At 44.1% G+C, this 23445-nt stretch overlaps 1 protein-coding gene across 3 annotated transcripts in view; it reads left to right on the forward strand.

Annotated features, from left to right (window-relative positions):
* FNIP1 (folliculin interacting protein 1) overlaps positions 1-21905 on the forward strand; it is a 64977-nt gene extending 43072 nt beyond the window's left edge. For 2 of the 3 annotated variants that reach the window (XM_021549544.4, XM_021549545.4), the window contains exons 7-18: positions 775-858; positions 1847-1918; positions 2774-2909; positions 3436-3637; positions 4022-4107; positions 10216-10362; positions 12310-12479; positions 13794-15219; positions 15572-15740; positions 17242-17439; positions 17758-17873; positions 18689-21905. In XM_021549544.4, the coding sequence (XP_021405219.1) occupies positions 775-858; positions 1847-1918; positions 2774-2909; positions 3436-3637; positions 4022-4107; positions 10216-10362; positions 12310-12479; positions 13794-15219; positions 15572-15740; positions 17242-17439; positions 17758-17873; positions 18689-18767 (2885 nt within the window). In that variant the 3' untranslated portion in view covers positions 18768-21905. The remainder of the gene's footprint in view (positions 1-774; positions 859-1846; positions 1919-2773; positions 2910-3435; positions 3638-4021; positions 4108-10215; positions 10363-12309; positions 12480-13793; positions 15220-15571; positions 15741-17241; positions 17440-17757; positions 17874-18688) is intronic. The other variant, XM_021549546.4, reaches the window with a different exon arrangement.
* Positions 21906-23445: the final 1540 nt, after the last annotated feature.

Below are 23445 nucleotides of genomic sequence, written 5' to 3' on the forward strand. Positions count from 1 at the left end.
ACTGGAGGCCTAAGAGAATGGAAGGGAAGTTTGAGGTGCAGCCTTCATGTTTTGTATAATCAGAAAACTTTGAGTGAGCATTGACTTCAAATATAGGAGAGGGACTGGTAATTAACTTTTTAAAAATACTAAACATGTTTTTTTCTGGCTCTGTACACAGTAAATACACTGTTTCCCTGGTATATCTGTAATCCAGTATTACTTTTAAAATTAACTACTGGGACTGCTAACATTTATTTTCTGTGTGGTCATTTCACTCAACTTATGTACTGACTATTCTCAGAACTACTTCAGCCTATAATTTTCTGTTAGTTCTACTAAGATGAATTCCTGCCTTCTTTCTCTCCGTTCCTCCTTCTCTTCAGAAGCAGTGTTCCCAGGCACCTCAGCAGTGTGGATGTTAAAACAAACATTATACTCTGTGATGAATCTCCTATTTGTGGTCAAGTTAGGCTTTGAGCCTGCATAAATTAATAATTTTTCAACCTTAAAATAAAAAAAAAAATCAAAAAGCCCTTTTGAGAAACCCCATCCTTGTATGGGAGACAGTGGAAAGCTGGGTCTATTATTTTAATCTATAAATACTGTATAGGCCAGCTGTGAGACTCATCCTCGCATCAGTGTTCTGATGAAGCCTCAGAGCTGTTCTCCTGCCTGTGTTACTCTGCATTTATGTTGGCTCAAACCTTCTCCCTGCCCTGGCCCCCTTCCCTATGGACTGTTCTGCTTTACTAACCTCATTCTCTGATGTGTATTTTACGTTTTGCCATGTAGGTCTTTCCCAGCTTTGCAGCCCCAGGCGGGCATTCTCAGAGCAAGGTCCGCTCCGCCTCATCCGGAGCGCCTCTTTCTTTGCAGGTTTGCTGTGTGCTGTGTGCTGTGCTGTGGGGCTAGTCTAGCTGGGGTGACAAACTGTGTGGATTTGTAGTTTAGCCCTGCAAATAAGATCTCATACAAAAAAAAAAAAAAAAAAAAAATGGACAGTGCTGTTTGCTCCCTTACCGTTCTGGATACATTCCTTAAATCCCCAGAGGACAGCAGGCATTTAATAGTCCTCTTTGGTATTATCTATGTTGTTTTGTTTTGGAAACCTAAATATTTAAATATGGAATTAATATTTATGGAGATAGTATTTTACAATGATGTCAAGCTATTTTGATCTGGATTGGTTTCAACCAAACTGTAAAAATTAGAGCCAAATTAGATTAATTCAAAATGGATATTTCTTGCTTTTAGTGGCTGGATCTTATTTCCATGGCTGAGTAGCTTTATTTCACACACATATTTGTAAAATATATCACATTTAAAGACTGTTGAGCCTGACACACCTTTGATCTTGTCTATATGCAGACTGCGAATCTGGACAGCTTACAGCTTAGTTGAACAACCAATGCACTGCTCACAACTTAAAATGTATCAATTTATTAAAAGACAGCATTCAAAATTCCTTTAAAAATACATATATAATACCTGACAAAGCTGGTATAGGAATGAAGTTGTGTTTATTTTGAGTTTTGGTGTGTTTCTGCCTATACACTGAGTAGTACAAATGTTATCAACATCCTCTTGGTACAATAAAATTTTATTGAAAATTATCTGTGGAAAGAAACAAAGTCCTGGTTTTAGTTTGCATTAAAATAGGTGTATGGACTTGAGAAAAATATATACAGGCTTCTCAGGTAAGTGTTTTGGTTTGTTCAGCTAAGCAGTCTTTCTTGGTGATGGCCTTGTGTAGTGCTGTTGATCTGAATTAATGAGCATGTTTTGTTTCATTAATTACATGGAGATCTGCAAACAAGAAAGGAACTGTGCATTCCCCTGCTGATTGGTATTCCTTGTTTTACAGTTCACAGCAACCCTATGGATATGCCTGGGAGGGAGCAGAATGAGGACAGAGACAGCGGTATAGCAAGATCTGGTAATGGCAGTTCCATGTGTTAACCCTGTAAATGCCAAAAATATTCATTTGTCATGGGATCTCTGCACATCATGAAGCAGTGCTGAAATGGGATTGTTCTGTTTTGCTCTGTGGCATTAATGACACCTCTCTGTACAGGTCCAGGTGGTGCAGTTGTTGAGGGTGCCTCACAGTAATCTGACAGCAGTGTCTTATATTATTGCTGTAACCTGACAGCAGTGTCTTATATTATTGCTGCAAATAAGCAAGGCAGATTAAATATTGAATGAGTTGCAGCATTCCTAAACCATTCTTGCTGACATCTCCTTTCCAAATCCAGGAGACCAGGTTGGATGAGGCTTAGAGAAACCTGGTCTAGGGAAAGATGTCCCTGCCCATGGCAGGGGATGGAATGAGATGAGCTTTCAGATCCCTTCCAACCCAAATCATTCTGTGATTCTGTTTTCCTGTGATGGTAATGTTAAAACATAAATTGGCCTCAACAACACCCCTTTCTTCCCTCCAAATTCAGGATGTTGGACACTTGGACTGGGATTGTAAAGGCTGTTAAAGGATGTGACCAACATTACTCCTTTCCACAAGGAATTTATTTCCTGATACTCAGGTTGCTGGGCAAGGTGCATCCTGTGCATTACCTATTATGTAAATCAGCAGGACTGTCCCACCCTTGTGCTTGTATGGCTTGTTAATGTCATTATAAACTGGTTATTTTTATATTAGAAACATAGATAAGCAAAAGAGAACACACTTGAGAAGCAACACCAGTATGTCTTAAGGGACTTTGTTTAGTTGCTGGTGTTATATGCCAAATGCTCTTTTTTTCTGGAGAGATTTTTATTCCTCCTGTTTTTGCAGCATCTCTTAGCAGTCTGCTCATCACTCCGTTTCCATCTCCGGGCTCCTCGTTCAACAAGAGCTGTGCCAGCAGCTACCAGCGGCGCTGGCGTCGCAGCCAGACCACCAGCCTGGAGAACGGGGTCTTCCCTCGATGGTGAGCTGGGGATGGAAGTGCTGCTTGCAGCCCACACACCATTGTCAGCCTGATTCTGCTCTTGCATATGTACATCTACTCTTGCTGATGCTTTCAGTGGGGTATTTGCAGAGGTGTAAGTTAGGCTGATCTTTTTTAGTCTCTGTTCCTAATGGTGTTCATTGTTTTTTCACTAACTGGATATCCATCTGCAACATGTAAATCTGTAGGCTGTATTTTTGAGGATTAGAAGCCCTAAAATGGTACTCAAAACACAAATTTTTTCAGGAATGGGAGAGAACTAGAATACCATATTCTGATCCTATGAACACTTTGAATCTGGTTCCAGAGTTTTGTGGTTGCAGAATCAACTAATATTTGTTTGTAAAAAATCACAAAGGGGTTGTTATAAAAGATGATTATTTGACAGCACATTCAAGCAAAAGGTATTTGTTGAAGTTAAATGTTCAAGAACTGAATCACACAGGAAACCAAGGTACAACTTTAAGCAGTGGATTACATTAACTTTCCCTTTTCATTCTCCAAGGTCCATGGATGAAAGCTTCAACTTGTCAGATGACAGCTCTGGTTCAACCCCAGGAATTGTTAGGAAGAAAAAGATAGCAATTGGGGTTATTTTTTCACTCTCAAGAGATGAAGATGAAAACAATAAATTTAACGAGTTCTTTTTTTCACACTTCCCTCTTTTTGAGAGTCACATGAACAAACTGAAGAGTGCAATAGAACAGGTAAATACAGTTGCTTTGGCTTCTTGCACTTGTACTGCTGTATGTTCTCCCAGCCCTGTCAGATTAATTTCTAACTCTTGTTGCTAGTTACAAAAGTGGGATCAACTTGATGTTGGGTGTGGGAATTGCATCACTGCAGTTAAAACTTGGACCCCTTTTATGCCTTGAATGGTGAAAAGCACAAAAGAGGCAGAATCTGCAAACGTGCCTCACCTGTCTTCCCTTAGATAGGAAAGTTGGCACTTGGACCGTCACTTTATCACTTTAAAAAGTTACTTGTATGATCAGTTGAACAAAAGATAAAGTCAAACACATGACTTGGTTTTCCATTTTCTGTGCTTCTGTAGCTCTGTGTTACTTATCTGTTTAATGATTGTTTTCAAGGCTATGAAAATGAGTCGGAGATCAGCTGATGCCAGCCAGCGGAGTTTGGCATATAACAGAATTGTGGATGCACTAAATGAGTTCAGGTGAGCCCCATGTCTCCTGTCCTTCCTGTCTCTTTCTTCAAAAGCACTTGAGTGTGTTTTAGACCTTCATAGTGCAGGATAAATAACTTGAAATGTCTAAAGTCTTCTGCAAAAGTTAGTACAGCAAAGGACTGGTGATACCAAACCATCCTAATGGATGTTTCTGAGGTTTTGGATTTTTCCAAGTGTGCGTGTCCATCAGTCCTGTGTGAATAGGACACAGATATTCAGGATTTTTTGTGCTTTAGGTGATAAGGAAGCTCCCAGTGACCTCTTAAATAGTCTTTTGTTGCTTGTCAAGAGGAGGAAAAGCATTGCAAAGCCCTGTTAGGGAAATCCTCCTCTAGTGTGTGTTGTCCTGATGTGTGAGCAAAGCTGACCCCTCGCTCAGCTGTGCTCTAAAGGCGTTTCAGAAAAACAGCTAGGAGGAGGGAGAGCTGTCTTTTCCCACAGTCAAATGCAGTGCTGTAATCTCTGGCTATTGGTACCTGCAGAGCCTCTCTGTTCAACAGTTATTATACAAAGTAACACAGATAAGCACATCCCTGGCATTTAGCTGTATTTTCTTTCCACAGTTGAAGTCATGGGGAGGGAGTTAAGATGAAATCCGTCTGTTTCGAGTGATTCATCTCCTCTCAGTTGGGAGTGGCGGGTGCTTCCTTTTACAACCACTGTAGAGCTACTTTTTAGAGACATTATTGAAGACAGCTCTCTGATGTTATAAAGAGAAATTTCTGACATCAGGATGTATTTTACTGAACAGAGAAGGATTCTGAGGGCTCACTTATTTTTCTACAATTTCACTTCTTACCTGAATGCCATGGATTAGGTGGTGCTGCAGGACGAAGGCACAGTGTATTTTTAATTTTTTTAGAAGCTCACCTCCAGGCAGTCACAAGGAAGGGCAGAGGGATATGTCCTGTAGGGACAGAAGGCAGAAAAGAGGGAGCACGTGGGCCTGTGGTGAGAGGTGGATGGGATAAGCTGTTCCAAGAGAGGGAGCAGAGGGAGCTCATGACTGCTGGGAGCTGCTGATCCAGCCCAGGGGCCTGAGACAAGTTCAGCAACTCGGAGCAGCCACAATGATTCCTGCACTCCCACAGCTCTGCCCTGTCTCTCCTCCCAGGTCTCTCCCTGAGCCATTTCTGTGCCTTCTCACCCTCTGTTAACACCAGCTCCCCAACTGTGTTCCAAACCTTCTTCCCAAAACATCCCCCCTCAAGATATACTCAGCGGACTTTGTCCATTCTCCTTTGTCCTTCCAAGTTAAACAGTTCCAGAGGATTGGGGAGGGACACCTGTCCCAAGTCAAAAGCAGGAAAAAAAACCCTGAAAACAGAGGCAAAATCTCCTGTGCTGGCTTTCCCTCCTGGAGGGACGCTCAGCAGTGCTGAGCTGGGATGGGGTGAGGAAGGCTGCTGTGGTCAGGTTCAGGAACAAAGCCCTGTCCCAGCAGACACAGGCAGGTTGGCACTCACTGCACACCAGGAGCTGGGATCATTCCCATGACATGGCCATTGCATAACCAGCACTTGGAGCATGTAACCACCAGTTCTATGCAGAGGTTTCCATGGTGATATAAATATTGCTCTTTAATAGTGCAATGAAGTTAATTAAATCCAGTATAATTTCATAGAAATTAATTTCCTGGGGCAGCAGCCTTTGGCAATATTGGGTCTTGCTGGGTTTTTTTAAGGGATTGCATTCAGAGGTGGGCAACACCTGGTGCCCCCAGTTGAGGCAGGATCCTTGTGCCCCTGTAAGATGCAAGAGCGTGTGTCATCCTCATTTCTGTGACATGCAAGACCCCCTTGCTTTTCAAAGAAATGCAGGATGTGTCTGGTAAGAAGAGAGAGGTATATTTAAATACCAAAGGCTGGATGCAAAGATGCTTTGGCACAGATTCAGCAAACCCATTTAGGACACTATTATCTCTTTAGGTGTCTCCTTTCCCACTGAAGTCACGGGGAAGTCAGGAGACAGTCCTTTAGTGAACCTGAGACTTGTGTTGATTGCTGTCCTCTTAGCAAATTGTGCTGGAGGGAAGAAGGGTGTTGACTTCAGTGGGTTGGTGATTCTAAAATATAATCCTGTTGCTGGTTTAACTCATTGCAGTCTAGTTGTTTTAAGGAGAATATTTTTTTGTTTGCTTTTCTTTAAACCCCCCAGATTTTCAGAGGTGCTCAAGAGTAGCTGATGTGCACTTGTCTGGTGATCAGAATAACCTCAGAGCAGTGGGCATGGGGGATGTGCTGCCCTGCTGATCTGCCACCCGAGTCCTCTGCAGGGAAGGGGCTGTGGCTGTAGGTCACTTCACTGCCCGCAAAAAGGGAGTTGGGTCAAAGTTGGAAAACAAAGCTGCCTTCTCTTGAAGGCCCAGGCTGCTTCTGCAAATGGAGGCTGTTGATAAATTTGCCATCAGTTTGGTGCCCAGCTCCAGGCTTACCTTTGCATCATTAGTCACTTTACAGCAATTTTTAATTTTCTAAAGCACTGATGGGTTTAGCTATTAACACTTGACTTAGAGGCTTAGAACTCTCTGTGGATGTCAGCTGTGCAGACACATGACTTTCGAAATAAGCTACTGTACTTGCATAAACATTTTGGCTCCCCAGTCCCTGAGGCCAGCGCAGCACATTGATAACACAGATTATGCATGTGACTAATACCTGTGTGGCACAAACGCAGGCTGGCAAGGAAACCCCGATCGCAGGGCCTGGGGAAACACCTCTCTGCTCTCTGGCAGACAGATTTGATCCCATTTTCTGCCAGTAATTTTTAAGCAGCTTATGCTGCTGTGAGCTGAGTGATGCATTGTGCTCAGTGGTGCCAGCATGGGCACTGAGTTGTGGGGGAGCCCTGCTCCTGCATTCCCTGCAGTGGGGATTGCCTTTGTTCTGCTGTTCCTTTTTAAGGAAAAATCATCTTTGGAAGGAAAGTGTGGGGATAGGAAACAAATGTATGTGAATTAAACTTTATAAACCACTGATTATTTTCTTTCTTTGCCATTATATTGTGGCTCCTAAACAGCAGAGCAGCTCTGGGTGCACAGTGCTGAGGGTCAGTGTGTTTTCCTTGGGGAGGAAGGGGGCTGCAGCAGGATGCTTTCATCCATGAGGAGCTGTGTGGCTCGTTTGGTTTGTACAGCACCAGGGCAAGATGTCTGGGATTGGTACTGAAAATTGGTACTGAACTCGAGGGTGGTTGGGGGGTGTATGTGGGTGAGGTGAGGCAGGGAGCAGCTGTGCTGTGGTGTCTGTGGGAGCAGGGCTGCTGGCCTTGGTGCCACCTGTGCCCACAGGGCAGGCAGACCCCAGAGGAGTTGGGCTGGGCTTGGCTCAGGGCTTCCTTTTTGCTTGGCCAGGCTGGGCTTCACTGGCTCTCGAACGCTGTGAGATGTGAAGGTGTTTCCTGAGGGGCTCCTCTGCCCCTGTGCTCGATGCTGGGGCCAAGGTGCCTGGGAGCTCCAGGCTGGAGTTCAGCCTCCCAGAGGCGTTTCCAAATATAAACCAATTTAAATGTACTGGAACCCTCAAAAGAGTAGAGTCTCTCATTAACTGAGCTTTCCTCACATGCTGGGGTGTGTGTGGGGAGGGAGGGGAGGGGGTGCTGCTGCAGATGGCCAAGAGGAGAGGGGCCAAGGGATTTTTAATGATTGTTATTTTTAAAATCCAGTTAACTACCCTAGTAGTGTTTGAGGAAGGTTTCTTCGTGTCGGTTTTTTGTTTTGTTTTCGTTTTTGCCCTTTGCTATCTGGCAGGAGAGTCCTTCCCCGGGTGTTTGAAGAGCTGGGAAGCAGTTAATCCTTGCCCTTGGTCTCTGTGCCATTGCTGCCTTGGCTGGCGTGGAGGGTTCCCTGTACTGCAGTCACATGCCTGCTGGCCACGGGCCAGGGCAATCTGATCTGGCTCGGAGGAAACACTATCAGCTGCAGATGCAGCCAGGGTTACCAGAATAGTAAATAACGAATCACAAGACTCAGGCTATCTTTTCAACGAAAACAAGTATTTTAATATGTTGGTTTTAGTATAGAAGTAGTTTCTTTTTTCAAAACAGCTGAGCTGCAAGAGGTTTGGCTTGGGTTAGTTTGCATAGGTTGGAGAAATAAACTGTATTTTACGTTAAGTTGTGCTGTTTATGTTCAGCTTCTCAGGTCAGCTGTGTCTGGGGGGTGTAAGTTTTCATACTTGTTTTCAGCTTTGAAACTCCTTGAGTTTGAGATCCTCGGACTTGAGGTTTCTTTTTTTTTTTTTTTTGGCATCTTTAACATCCACTCCGATTAATGGGCTGTGAACAGAAAGCTTTCCCCTAATAACCCCACCCCAGTCCCAGCTTGCCCCCTGCAGACGAATGAACTCCCAGTACCCCACGACTCTGTGCTGCTGGAGACCCTCTGGTGGCCCAGAGGCAGGGCTGGTGTCCCTGGCTGTGTGCCCCACTCCAGGTGGCAGGACTTGTGCCTGGGTCTGTCACCAGGCTGGGCTTTCCTCCCAGGACAGCGCCAGCAGCAGAGGGTGACATGGAGCAGCTGGTGAGGCTGCTCCAAAGTGAACCAGCAGACAGCAAAGCCTCTGGGGGCTGGGGAGTGCAGAGGTAACTCAGCTGCCCCCCTCTCCAGGACACTGACTCTTTTGTGGTGCTCTCATCATGCTTCTGGAGGTGGAGGATTTGAAGGTCTAACCTTGAAGAAGACAGGGCTGATTTTGACTGTTGTGAGCACAGGGAATGGATTTTGTATTTGATGAAAAATGGTAGGAAAATTAAGGCAGAGAATGCCACTGCCCCTTCACCTTCTCCCTTCTGGAGCAGCCCTGGTGACCTCAGTCACCTCTGTTGCCCTTTGGGGAGCAGCTCTGGGCTCACCACCCAGCTGCTTCTGTGCCCAGTGGCTGCAGTAGCTGGGGTGACTCCCTCCTCCCCAGGGCGGGATGGGCTGTGCTGCTGCTGCTGACGTGCAGCTCTCACTTCCTGGGAGTTTCACTTCAAACACTAAACCAGGGAAGATTTGGCAGCTGCTGCTCCAGCGTGTTTGCCTGCTTCTCAAAGTGTCTGTAAATTCTGAGACCATGATATCCAGAGAAGATATATAAGATATAATAAAAGTTCAGAAGTTTTTATATCTATAAAAAAAGAAGATATAAGATCTTTATAAATTAGGGGTGGTGCTAGGGATAATGGGGTAATGTTTATCTTTGCCCTTTAAAACAAAAATACTTTGCCTAGAAAAAGTAGTGCATTAGGCAGGGAGAAACCTGAATTGATCAGTCATTTCTCATGTCCTTTTGGGTTTTTTCAGGCTTACATTTTTACTGTGTTAAAAATACAGCTTCCCATAGTGTCATAATGTAGTTAAAACTGAACTATAACTTGTTTATATTTTAGAGGAGTTCAACAGTAATCTGAGGGATTTTAATCTGGTATGTTACTGCAGAGCAAATTTTTCATCATACATATACTGTCCTCTGTAGAGTCAAAAAGGATGTGATGAGTGTGTAATAGGTACAGCCACAGGGTGACTTTGACTCTCGTACTCTCTATTTAAAGCTAAAGATGTGAACTGCTTCTCTGCTCTACACACCCACACTTCATAGGTTTGGCCTGGAGACACACCAAGTTTTTAAAGCAAGGAGGAAGTTAAGGTATTTTTATAAGTCAGATACATACAATCTTGTCCTAGTCATAAATAAAGCAGAAGTTTATTTTAAATGAAATAAAGAACAAGCAGGGAGATAGCAGCAAGAAGAAATGATCCATTCCTTCTTCATTGAGAGTAGGGCAGCTCTTGACTTGTGACAGGGATTGTTGCTGAGTTTGGGATCAGGTCAGGTGGATGCAGGAGGAGCCTGAGAGGTTCAGCTCTCCGAGGTAAAGGGTGAATTTGTACTATTTAATGAACACCATGGTTTGGATAATGTTTGCTGAAGAGAAATTTTGTTTCTGATAGAAATGATCAAAAGGTTGCACAGAATTCTTTTAAACTGGGATTTCTACTTTTTGTTGTTGTTTGGTTGGGTTTTTTGAGGGTTCTTGGGTTTTTTGTTTGGGTTTGTTTGTTTGATTGTTTGTTTTTTCCTTTAACCTCCTGGATTTTTTGCTTTTGTTTTCTAGAACAACTATTTGCAATCTCTACACGATGCCACGGATTGGGGAGCCTGTCTGGCTCACCATGATGTCAGGGACACCAGAGAAAAACCAGCTATGCCATCGCTTCATGAAGGAATTCACTTTCTTGATGGAAAATGCTTCTAAAAATCAGTATGGTGGATTTTAGTTTCTAAATTACATATATGATTGTGCCTTTATATTTCAAACTAAATTTTAAGTAAGTTGTTAAAATCCTGATAATCAAAGAATCAAAAGGCCATCCATACATACCTTATTTTTGAAACTAATAAGAAATTATCTCGTTAAGTTCCTGCTTTTTCACAATTCTCTAAATCTTGATAGAGGCTGAACATCTGAAACATGTCCATAGGAAGTGTGTGATGTGTGTGGATATCTAGAAAGGGGTGAAGATACCTTACAAAATACATTAACTTATCTTTCAGAATCAGTTATCATATGATGAGCAGGATTATACATTCAGAAAGAGCTGTGTGTGTAATACTGTCAGACCACAAATTGCTCTCAAACCTTAAATCATTTTAAAATGCCACTGAAGAACTGCTGTGCTCTTTAGTGCTCACTCACCTCTCTGGCTCAGGCCCCAGCTGTGAGCAGATGCTGAAAACAGAGAAAGAAAGTTCCTGATAAACTGGGGAGAATCTGATAAATTCACTCTTTCTTTTGTCAATACTTTATCCTCTTTCCCCAGGGCATGAGAAGGGGAAGTTTTTTAAAGTCCTAAAAAGAGCACAGACATAGTTTGGGTGGGAATGGCACTAGCAGGTCAGATGTTTGGTCAGGGGCACTGCTCCCTGCAGGGTGGGAAGGGGCTGCTGCTCCTCTCCTCCAGCTCTGTCACCACCTTTGACCTCTCTTCTCTCCCCTGAGGGGAAGGTGACAGTGGTCAGTGTGACAGTGGTCAGTGTGACAGTGGTCAGTGTGACAGTGGTCACTGTGCTCTGCCTGCTCCTGCCCCAGGGCAAGGGAGAACCCACAGGGAGTTGTGAGGGGTGCAGATGTATTTTCTTGAGATCAGTTCCTGCTTCAGTGGAGGGCCTTTGCTGGGATTGTCTCCTTTGATCCATTCTGAGTCCTGCACATGTTCCTTACATTTAAACAGTCATTTATTTGAGTTTGTTTTCTTTATTTTAAATATAATAAGAATTTTAAGTGATGGAAACCAGAGAAAAATTAAGCTCTTTATCCTTCCCAATCTAGTTTTAAATCTCCTCTCCTCCTTTGACTGTCTCTAGTGTGGCTGCATAGAAGCTGTGAGGTTCCTGATGCTTGTAAATTATTCAAATAACACTATTTTGAGACATTTGGCTTTTTTCCTCTCCACTGTGAGCCACTGTGGCCACTAGCACCATTTGCTGGTGTGTGGAGCCTCCTGGGCCAAACTCCTGCCAGGAAAACTGACTGGGAAAAGTCCACAGAGCAGAAACCATGTTCTATCATTGCAGTAAATCAGATAGTTCATGTTTTTCAGGAAGTTTTTTCACCTTAATTGCTTAGCTAGTGAAAACTGTTTTGCCAGCAAAAGAACACAGCTTCTCTGGCTGAGCTACAGAACTTTGGGGGAGTTATTTTTGAAAGGGAGCGGCCATATGGGCTGAAATTGCACAAAAGGTAGGTGAAAGAACACAGCACCCAGCTATTTTATAGATTTGGTAGCAATAGTCTTCCTTCTCATCTGTAGTCACAAGTCTTAGGGGTTTTGGACCCTCCTTGGGCCACACAGTGTCACTGCTTTCTTAAAGTGAATGAAATAATTGGTTTTGAGATGTTTTACAACATAAAACTTGCAAAATAGGAAGTCTTAAAATTATTGCAAAACAGAGTAAGTGAGATGCCACAAAGCTGAAGTATTTCATTTTACTTTAAATGTGTGTTCTAAAAAGAGCTTTGCCAGGGTGGGATGGAGGGTCCAGCCACTCTTTCTCTCCACAAGGAACCAAGACTGAAGGGATGATCTCTGCTGATTTTGTCAGGCTGTTTCTTTAATCCTTGATCCATATAGATGAGAGCTGCTGTCACTTTAACATCTTGAGTGTGTATCTGGGAAAAGAAAAACGATGTTGAACATTTTGCTTTCAGGTTTTTACCAGCTTTGCTGACTGCAGTGCTGACGAACCACCTGGCCTGGGTCCCCACTGTCATGCCCAATGGCCAGCCACCAATAAGAATCTTCCTGGAGAAGCATTCTTCCCAGAGTGTGGACATGCTGGCCAAAACTCATCCCTACAACCCGCTATGGGCTCAGCTCGGTACGTGGCAAATACCTCTAAACCCCAGCAGCTTTACAGAAATGGGAGTGCATGAGGTAGGGTTTATGATGCTGCTTACTCCCCTCCTAAGTTATTTATTTTTAATGCAAAATGAGACAAAAGTGTGTTTCAAGCTTAGAGGTGGTCACTGTCATTTTTTATGCTCTAAGTTTTTAAGGCATTATCCATTAAAAAATGTTAGCCAAAAAGTAAAGGCCTCTTTAGTCCTCTATGTTGGGTCCCTTAAGGTTCCCTGCTCTGATGCTGGTGAAGGATTCCAGGCCTCCTCTGGTCCTCCTCCTCCTATAAGGAAAATCTGCTTTTATGTTTTGGGATGCCACTATCACTAAACCTCATTCTGGAATGAGAAAAACAAGAAATCTCATCTTTCAATCAGAAGTTTAAAATACAACAGAATGAAGCAGAACATGAAATCAAAGCTTGGCAGTCACCAGGCAAGGTCTCAGAGCCCAGTCACTGGTATAGCTGGTCATGCTGTCTGATAATCGCCCAGTAGAGAAGAGCAGGGGAGGTCGGATTGTCCTGCTCTGCACACACACTCAATCATAGAGTTTGGTTAGGGAAGGGAAGGAAGGTTTTGTGATGTTGTCCTATTATTGTATACGTGGAAGCAGCCAGGGTGTTGGTGAGAAAACTTGATTTCAGGCCTCTTGTGGCTTGAGGGACCAACTGTGGTTAGTGTGGCCTTCAAGAGGACTCCTTGTCCCCTCAGCCCTGCAGTCATGCAGTGCCCTAATACCTCCAAAACACACAGGCACAGGCACTTGCCCAGGTGACTTGAGTACAGCCAGAATACCCCATCCAACCCATAGCAGAACTCAAGGAGGGGAAGAGAAGGAGGTTGGCTTCAGCCATGTATCTGCCACGGTCACTTTTTGTCCTCGTTCCTGGCATAGGTTTATTTCTTTTACAGCTTTCTCTGGTGGGTAAAAGTCCAGCCCACTTTCCAGACTTTCCAGGGTAATTTGGCACAGATTACCTCTCCTCTCTCCCATGGCTGTATAAGGATCCCAGGAGATGAGCCTCCAAAGCCAGAGTGAGGTGGTGTGAATGCTCACTGATGGGTGAGATCAGATGTTCTCCTGACCAGTGGCTCACCTTACAGATCATACCAACAGCATCTTGGGGATTCTCTTACTGAAAACAAAATACAGCATAACTTTTGTAACTCTCCTGCTTTAGTATTTCTCTCTTGTAGATCTGGTCTTTGAAAAGCGGCCCAACAGCTGGCTGTTAGAAGAATAAATTATTGCAAAGATGCCAAGTAATTGTGTGTTTAATTTCCTGTCCTAGGTGACCTTTATGGGGCCATCGGATCACCTGTGAGATTAGCGAAAACAGTCGTGGTTGGCAAAAGACATGACCTGGTCCAGAGGCTGCTTTATTTCCTCACTTATTTCATCAGATGCTCTGAACTTCAAGAGACACACCTCTTGGAAAATGGGGAAGATGAGGCCATTGTCATGCCTGGCACTGTTATCACTACCACTCTGGAGAAAGGAGAAGTGGAAGAGTCTGAGTATGTGCTTGTCACAATGCACAAGAACAGGGGCAACTTGCTACCCACTGAGTCTGAAGAGATGAGAGCTCCCAACTGCAGCTGTAAATATTGCAAATGTCCCATTTCCCTCGCACAGAACATAGAAGGTGTTGCACAGCAAGAGAGAGAAGACTTGCAAAGCACTCCTAAGGTAGAGCTGGAATCTTCTTCAGATGAGAACAGAACCATCGTTCCTGAGGATGGCCAGGAAGATGCCGTGGATGTGACACAACCAAGGCCCTGCCTGGATACCAAACTAGAGACTGTGGTGTGCACAGGGTCAGCTTCGCCCGAGAAATGTGTGGGGACAGAGCCTTGTTTGGAGGCAGCAGGCAGCACGTGGAGCAGGGAGGATGCGCTGGAGGCGGGCAGCCAGGCGGGAGGTGGGACAAGGACACCCGGCATTGCTGTGGAGAAGAAGCCGCCCGATAAGCTCTTCATGGACACGTTTCCATGCAGTGCTGCCGAGGCTCAGACAAAGGTGACTTTCCTCATCGGAGATTCCATGTCACCTGATTCAGACATTGAACTGAGGAGTCAGGCAGTAGTGGAACAAATTGCCAGGCATCACAGCCCGCCAGCAGCGGAGGCAGGAGTGTCTGCTGATCAGAACTGTGAAGCTAAACAAACTGTTGAGGACCAAAATAGAGACTGTGGGACAGCTGAACCCTTTCCTCAAGTTGCTAGTGAGCATCAGAGCTGGAACTCAAACCCATACAGTGCTGAGAGCATGAGTCTGTTTGATGAATATTTCACTGATGACAGTTCAGTTGAAACCCAGACTACTGATGATATTCCAGGGCAAGCAGCTGCAAACCTTCTTGCTCACAACAGTAGTTTAGAATTTTCTAAAAAGCTGTGTACAAAGGCTTGCAAACCACCTAGTGAATTTTGTAAATTTATGGACTCTGTTCGACAAGAGACCTACAAAAACTGCTTTAATGAGCAGGACCAAAGAGAGAAAATCTCTATTCGTGTCCCCCATGGGGACAGGGAAAACATAGAGAAAAAAGTGGCCCCGGGAATTGATTGGGACATTCCAAGAAATGAGAGTTCAGACAGTGCCCTGGGTGACAGTGAGAGTGAGGATACAGGCCATGATCTAACTAGACTGGGCAGTAACTATTATGGAGGAGAGCAAGAAGACTGGGCAGAGGAATATGAGATTCCCTTCCCTGGGTAAGTACTGTTCAGCACTAACAGAACCTAAAAAAGATGGAGCCTCTTCCCATGTATTTGGAGGGCTATAGCCTAACTTGGCATCGGGGGTTGGAAAAGTGTCTCTTGAGCTTGCTGATTATTGAGGAATATTGAGAGATCAGTTGTCTGGAAAAAAATACTAATGGTGTATTGTGATCTTGACTTGTATTCACTGCTTCCATGATAAGCTGACTGCAAAAGCTGACTGTAACCTTTTTTAAAAGTGCTTGACTTCAAGTTAGAAGAGATACGAAAAAAGTAGAAATGCAACCTATGTAAGCTGAATTTGCTGTTTACTGTTGTACATCTCTTTGATATGCCTTTCTTGCAGGTCAAAATTAGTTGAAGTCAACTCTGTCCAGCCCAGTATTGCCAATTTTGGAAGATCCTTACTAGGAGGCTACTGTTCCTCTTACGTCCCTGACTTTGTTTTGCAAGGAATAGGAAGTGATGAAAAGCTGAGGCACTGTTTGGTGTCAGATTTGTCTCATGCTGTGCAGGTAATTAAGCTATATTTGGTAAATGTATTTCTCACAGTAGGGAAAGATAAATGTTTGTGAAGGTACAAACCTGCTGGAAGTGGAAATATTTCCTGTCACAGCTCCTGTCAGATTTCTGCAGTCCCAGGTCACCAATTTTTCTCTGCTCTCAATTAACGTATCTGAAAAACATGGATATTTCACTGCAATTTGGAGCATGAAAGATCAGACTCCCACTGAAGCCAGCTGGGAGGCTTGTGCTCTGAAAAGATGGATCTCAGTGCTGAGCTGTATCATTGTCTCCTGTAGGCTTGGAAGCTGATGATTGTGTCCCTGCAGGATGGAATGATGTTAAACAAGCCCATTTGCTGAGGTTGTGCCTCTCTTCCTGGGCAGAGAGTCCTTCTGCAGTGCTGCAGAAGCTCTCATTGCTCCCTGCTCTGTCCCTGCACGTCTGACCAATGTGCTCCTGCTTGTGCAGCAGAATGTATTCTCCCTCATGATTGCTCAATATTTTGGAGACATTGCTCCTTCTTTAGGATGGTAGTCCATGTGTCCAATAGCACCATCCTCATTGGAAAAGGAGAAACCAGTGTAAAGATAATGGCCTGAAGGGAACTCGTGCTTCTGACGTGTTGGAGATAATCTTTCCTCCACAGCAGTTTTTTTCCCTAGATGAACTGGGGCATGACTAGAAATGTGGTATTTCCTCCCCCTTTTACAAGGAAAGAAGTAGAAAGCAGGATGTCACTGAAAGTGTGACATCTGCTCCATCTAGTTTATTCCCCAGAGAATAAGGAAAAACAGACTGGTGAGCAGCCACTTTCCTGAGACCTTCCAGAAAGTCCCCTTTTCTCTACTTCTCACTTCAACAATGTGCATTAGACCTGCAGTCCTTGTCTGCATGCCCTTTCTGACTCCCTGGAAGCAAATAATTGCTAATAGTTCAACCCATAAAATTTATTAGGGAAGGACAGTGAGTTTCCAAATACTCCCTTTTTTGAACCCTTTTTCATGGCTTTGGAGAGGTGGAACACCAGCAGGGGCGAACGGCAAGGCACAGACTGGGTTCCTAACTCCCTCTGCTGGCCTCCTGTGAAGGAAGACCAGTGACAGCTGGGAATAATCTGACCTCGTTAGCACAGCCACATTAAACAGCAAGCTGGATTTTTGGTGCTTTCAGTTTTAGGAGTTTAAAATACACTTTGGATATGTCAGAACTCTTTATCAAATACCAGAAAGATGTAACTGTCAGCTAGTGACATGCTTTAAAGCCTGTAAGAAAAGATAAAATAGCCACTATCCTTCTAAGACTGTGCCTTGCTCTCAAAACCCTGCTGGTTTCATGGATGGAATGCAATGTGGGCAGATGTATTTTAGGTGAAGCAGTGTCTGGGATGCTATCCTGCTAACCAGCAATGCTGTCTTAATACCCAGAATGGATATTTCTGTGAAAAGTTTTGCGAAAAGACTGCTGTCATTTGTCATTCTTGGGAATCTGCTCTTCATTTTTTGTTCCTAGCACCCTGTTCTGGACGAGCCCATTGCAGAAGCTGTCTGCATTATTGCAGACACGGACAAATGGACGGTGCAAGTGGCCAGTAGCCAGAGGCGAATGATTGAGAATAAACTAGGAAAAGAAGTGTTAGTCTCCAGTCTCGTCTCCAACCTGCTTCATTCCACTCTTCAGCTTTACAAGCATAATTTATCTCCAAACTTTGTAAGTCTAAATGGAAATCACGAGGGCAATGGTTTTGAAGCACCCTTTAACTTTACGGTTAGAGATACGTAAGGCTCTGCCTGGTGTTCGTATTCATAGCCAGTGCAACTTCTGGTGTAGATGTTTGTAAACCACTCTAATCAAAACAGCTGCCTCATTTATTTTGATTTAACATGTAATCAAAGGCTTCTGCTAAAAAATGGAAGTCCTGACAGAGAATATCTCACCTAGACATGGCCACAGAACAGGGGTGTGGGATGTGTGCTTTCTGGTTTGGTTCTGTCTTCTCCCTGACACAACTCCCTTTTCTTTTTTTAGTGTGTGATGCACCTGGAAGATCGGCTGCAGGAGCTCTACTTCAAAAGCAAGATGCTGTCTGAGTATCTCAAGGGCCAGATGAGAGTCCATGTCAAGGAGCTGGGCATGGTGCTGGGGTATGGTCACAAACTTCTCCCAGCAGTGCTACCCTGGGTGTCCTGGTGCCATACCCTCTGCCTGGGCTTGTTCCTAAGCACAGCGAAATGGATTCCTAAGTGGGACTGGAACTCCTAAGTTACCCATGGCTTCAGGCTTCTCCTTAGGCATTGCTCAATCACAAGGATCCCCCAGCCTTTCTGCTTCCCTGCGGGCAGGAAGATGGGCTCAGCACTCCGGAGCTTATCAAACGCCCTCCTTAGTTGGTCAGTCGTCACTGAACAGCATGGGGCACCTGATTCCTCCAGGTTGACTTTCCCTACATGGCAGGAAACACTCTCTGTGTCATGTAAGGCACATAATACCTCTCTGTGGGTGTGGGCCATGGGCAGAGGAGCTAATATTTAAGGGGTGTTTATAGGAAGGCTCTGAGCATGTTTTCCTGCAGAGGAGTGCAGCGTGAGCAGGAAGGCACACAGAGCACGTGTGGTGCTGGATGTGGCAGCTTTAGCTGGTCCTCTGCTCCTGTACTTTGTTCCCCAACTATTATTCCCTTTACTCTGAAGTTAGGCAGGAATTTTCCTTCCCCATGTGCTTCCTCACCAGTTTGTTTGCCCTGTTAAAAACCACCGGACAGGTGGGAGCTCAGGCAGTGCTGACACTGTGGGAGCAGGCACATCTGGAGGGCTGGGAGGAGCAATCTGGCAGCTGCAGTGTGTAGCCCATGGCCCAAGTGCAAGTGCTGGGGCTTGAGCAGGCAGTGTGGGTTCTGACACGTGTTCAGCCCAGTGACATTTCAGTTTGGATTACACATGACTCTTCTGCTTCCTTCCAGGATTGAATCCAGCGACCTCCCCTTGCTGGCAGCTGTAGCGAGCACTCACTCTCCGTATGTTGCCCAGATCCTGCTTTAAAATGCCAGAGGCCGCAGACTTTGACTTCGTGCCTCTCTGGAAACAAAGTGGAAGACAACTTGTTCTGGCTCCTTTCTCTTTGCAGCAAGTAAAACAAACTGCTTGTTGAGCTTGCAGCACCTCCATATATGACTGCATGGCATGCAAACAGTTGGAGACTTCTCCTCTCCCACATAGCGATTTAAAAAACAAAGATAAAGAAAGGAGAAAGGAAAACTGAGTAAACCCAAGATTTCCGCCAGAGAAAAGTGGAGATTTTAGCAAAGCTGAAGAGATGCATTTTTTTAGCAGTTTCTGCGACAATGGCTGACTGTGACTTATACTGGGAATGGAAGAACTGCTCTGAGAAATACGTGATGCCATCATCCCTTATAAACTGAACAAGAGAGCAGCTGCCTTCAGCCAGGCTGCAGCTGATAAGGATCACGTTAGGATCTGTAATTCTCAAGCTACAATGATTTGTAAACAACTTCTACTTTTTCACATCATAGCCCAATTCTGAATACTTCCCAGAGGAAGAACGGGGCAGAGGCCTGTTTTTTTTTGTAAGAAGCTTATTAATGACAGTCAGCTACAGAGTTTATTTATGATCTTTCTCCTGTGAAGAGGAAATAGAGGGGGACAGAGGGCAACAGGGAGAACAGAGGAAGAGGCCAACAGACAAACTAGCAATGGAGATTCTTGGCTGGATGCTGTAACCAGTATTAAATGTTTATAATGTTTAAATGTTGCTTTATACTAGATGATGCTTTTCTTCGTCAACGTAATCAAAATGTTAAAAACAAAAATAATCTAAAGAGAACGTTGGCTGTAATTTTCCCATGGGTTCCCCAGAATGACATGACAATTACCTCTAACTTTTTTATGATCTATAAAATCTTGGACCATCATATTCTTTTTACAGCAGTCAGTCAGCTATTGAAATAATGAACTAAAAATAATTGTACCAAAGCATTGGGGACAAAATAAGTAGACTATTACCCTTAATTGCTCAGGTAACTAATTGATACATTTTTTAAAACTGTTCTAAAAAAAAAAGAACATTGATTACACCATAGTGTAGTAATATCCAAATTATTTTTTTGACAAATACACCCTTGCTGCAGATGACTCTTATCCCTTTTCTACTCACTCGTGTAACTACCAGCAGGAAATGTTGTTTATTTTATTCTCAGCATTTCTCTTTTTCTCAGCCATCACTGGTTTGTCATTGTATATACAATAGCTGTACGAGTAGCTGATGGACCCAACCTGGTGTAAGTAATGTAAATAGACAGTGGGAGGTGGATTATGTTTTTGAAGGCTCTACTACCTCAGTTTAACTGGACACTTCATTCTAGGCTTTGCTTTGCATATTTGTCCTAGCAGCCAATTAATGTTGCTGATTTTTAGTTTCTGTTTTCATCAATTAGGTTTAGTATATTGAAATTCATGGATTATTCACACAAGTAGGAGACACGTATTCACTTGGTCGCTAAACTCTATAAAATTTCTATAAATACGTCATTCTGTAATCATCTTTTCAATAGTACAGCATGCCTGCTATTGTTGTTTGCAGAATTACTTTAAGTACAAATCTCTTTTAACCATTTGATAAACTTGAAAACAGTAGGAGATATCCCTGCCCCACTTCTGTCAGTGACAGAACTCTCCTCCCTTCCTTCTCTGGGGCCAGGATTCACCTGGAGTAGTTTTTCAGTACTATTTAGAATGTCACCTAAAACTCTGTTCCAGGGAGATCTACGTGGCAAACCCACATCTCCCTTCCATGTAGGACTGAGTCTTCATCAGAAAGTGACCCCAACATTAATACAGGCAGTGTCATTGGAAACTTTTGTATATAAAATCTAATGCTGACTGCTGCAGGAAAAAACCTCGTGTTTAATACGTGATCCAAGGATTTGTTTTTCCCATTTTTCAAATGTCTTTTCCTTGCCACACAATTATATTACATCTATCTTTTGGAATGAGCACAAAACAGGGGCCCAGTTGTGTAAACACATTTCTAATGAAATATAGGATTGCACTCAGAACATGGATGTTTAACTCTTTGCTAGGGCGTGTGGTATAGGCAGAAGTTGGGATACCATGCTCTGCATAGACTGGCAGCAGTGGCCTGGCTGTGTCTCTGCTGCTGGGGCTGGCAGAGGAGGTTACTGCCTGTGCCTTGGGAGGTTCCGTGGATGAGTTCATCCACAGCACATGCCCAGAGAGCTGGGCAGCTGCACCCTCCCCCTGGCATCCCCCAGGACTGTGCTCAGTGACCCTTAAGGGAGAATACTGGTCCTCATTTGAGCCTTTATTGCACAAATTGTTGGGGTCACTTTGAAATGGGTTTGACTCTCCAGAAAGGCCCTTGCATGCTTGCAGTGAGTATTGCAGTGAGAGGAGAAGGAGGTGGCTGTTGAGTGGCACCTGCCCTGCTGCTCTCTGCCCAACACCAGCCAGTAATGGCATTAATGATGTGCTCGGAGCAGCCACGGATGCAGCTTCCTCGTCATCCTCCCACAGTGCCAGTCCCTCCTGGCATGGCAGCACCCTCTCCACCTCTCAGCAGTATTGTGGGCAGAACACAACCAAAACCCTTGTGTGATGGGAAGTTTTCCTGTGAGGTAACTTTTTGGGTACGTGAACAATGTGGTACGTATGTCTGTTTGTTAAATACAAAAAGGGATTTTTACAGGATATAGAATTGACTTTTTAAAATATATCACTATTCTTTTATGTGAATAGCAAACTAATGTTTGATTTGTTTTTTCCACTACTCGCAATCTCCATTATTAACATGTCTTAATTTTCTGGCTGAAACCTAATTATACTAGGCACACAAATTAGCAAATTTGATTTTGTTGCAATTGGCAAACACTGGGCTGCTAAGAACAAAAAACTGTTTAAAAGAACAGATTTTACACCTTGCATATGTTTTCCCTGTTAGTTCTTAGAGATGTTTTATGACAATTTTTTGCTTTCTCTAAATTATTTAGATGATGGTACTTGTAAAATGCTGGGTAAAATGTACATACTTGTTATCTCTTCTGTTTTTGTATATATTTCCCAAGATGTGCACTTGTATTATAATAACCATTCCCAATTTTAGGGGAAATTTGTGCAATAAATACAGTATCAGTTGTCAGTTTAGTTCTGGTACCTTATGTGTCCCTTTTTTGACATGTGCTATGAGTCCGTGGGTGAGTCAACCATCTCACATGTGACACCTGTCTCCTCTCAGCTCCCCTTTTTGGGACATTGTTTCTGGCACTTGGTAGTGCTACAGCTATTTGAATTTTGGATCTCATAAGGAATTAATTGTTTCAAACAAGAATTTGTAATTGAACTTGCTGTCCCTTCAGCTGTTAATGTTGTTGGCCCCAGAAGGCAGCAGTGAGATAGGAGGGAGGTCCTGATCCTCTGCACCGATGCTTGACTTTGTGTGAGGTGAACAAACATAAACAGAAAGCCATTGTCTTCCACTGGTTCATATATTCATTCCTGAAGTGACCTGCAAGGAAGTTTGCCACACAGGTGTTTGCCATTGTGTTTATCACTGTATTTGTGCCCATCTGCCTGAGTACAATCCCTTCTCTGTCTCTCTGGGCCACTGCACAGGAATGAAAGTTATTGAGGAATCTTCGTAAAGTTTTATTGAATCTAAGCTAATTGTGATAGCAGTGCTGCCAGGAAAAGTGAAGTAATAATCACATGACAGGAAAAACAATTAGGAAGATGTAGCAGAGTGTACAAATGAGGCTTTAAAGCATCTGGGTTAAATAAGGTCCCGTGTTTGCAAAGAATGGAAAAAGGACAAGCAGAAGACAGAAACCTTGCCTGAAGCAACTGCATCTTCTATTTTGAAAACCTTCTGTTTTCTTCTTCTTTTTTGTAAATGGTATGTGGTTTCCTGCCCTGGTAGGTACCTGCCCAGGTGCCCTTGCACATGTGAGGTACAGGATGAGCTGAGGGACGAGCTGAGGTTCGTGTCCCCAAGCCCTGTCTTGCAGTGACCAGCTGCAGGCAGGGAACACTGTGGGTCCCACATTCAGCACAGCCAGACAGCACAGGGGCCTTCTAGGATTTCCACTTGCACCTGCCAAGTCCTGTAAAAGGATGCCCGTGATGGGAGTGTCTGAAAGAATGGAATTTGTCCTCTCTCAGAAGACTGAAGGCCACAACAACTGACTCTTGGGTGCTTAAACTGGTCCTGTAATACCACCATGAGGTTTCCCTGTGCGCAGGATGAAGTGCCCTGGCTCTGCCTTCTCTGTTGGCATCCCAAATAACACTGCTTCAATGGCTCAGTGCTCCATGTGGGTGAGTCAACAAAAGCAATTAACACAGGATCCCTTGCCCTTTACACTGACAACACAGAGGGTTATTGCTGGCCTGGTGCACTGTTCCACGCTGGATTCACAAGGCAGATCCTGCAGCCCCACAGCAGCACTGAAGGAGTTGAGCAGGCAGCTCCAGCAGAGTCTGCAGCAGGAGATGCTCGGCTTTAGCTGGGAGTTCTGCCATGGAGCACTGAGATGTGCACTGTCAGACCTCCTGCAGGGCTTCTTGGGCTGAGTGCACCTGACAGAGGGCAGAGAATTTTGTGTTACCAGAGTAGATGGTCATGAGGTGTCCTCCTGACGGGGATGGCAAGAGTAGCTTGGAGTCATGTGTCTGTGTGGGTGTTTGG

Source organism: Lonchura striata, chromosome 13, assembly GCF_050655825.1.
Source record: "Lonchura striata isolate lonStrDom1 chromosome 13, ASM5065582v1, whole genome shotgun sequence".
NCBI lineage: Eukaryota > Metazoa > Chordata > Aves > Passeriformes > Estrildidae > Lonchura > Lonchura striata.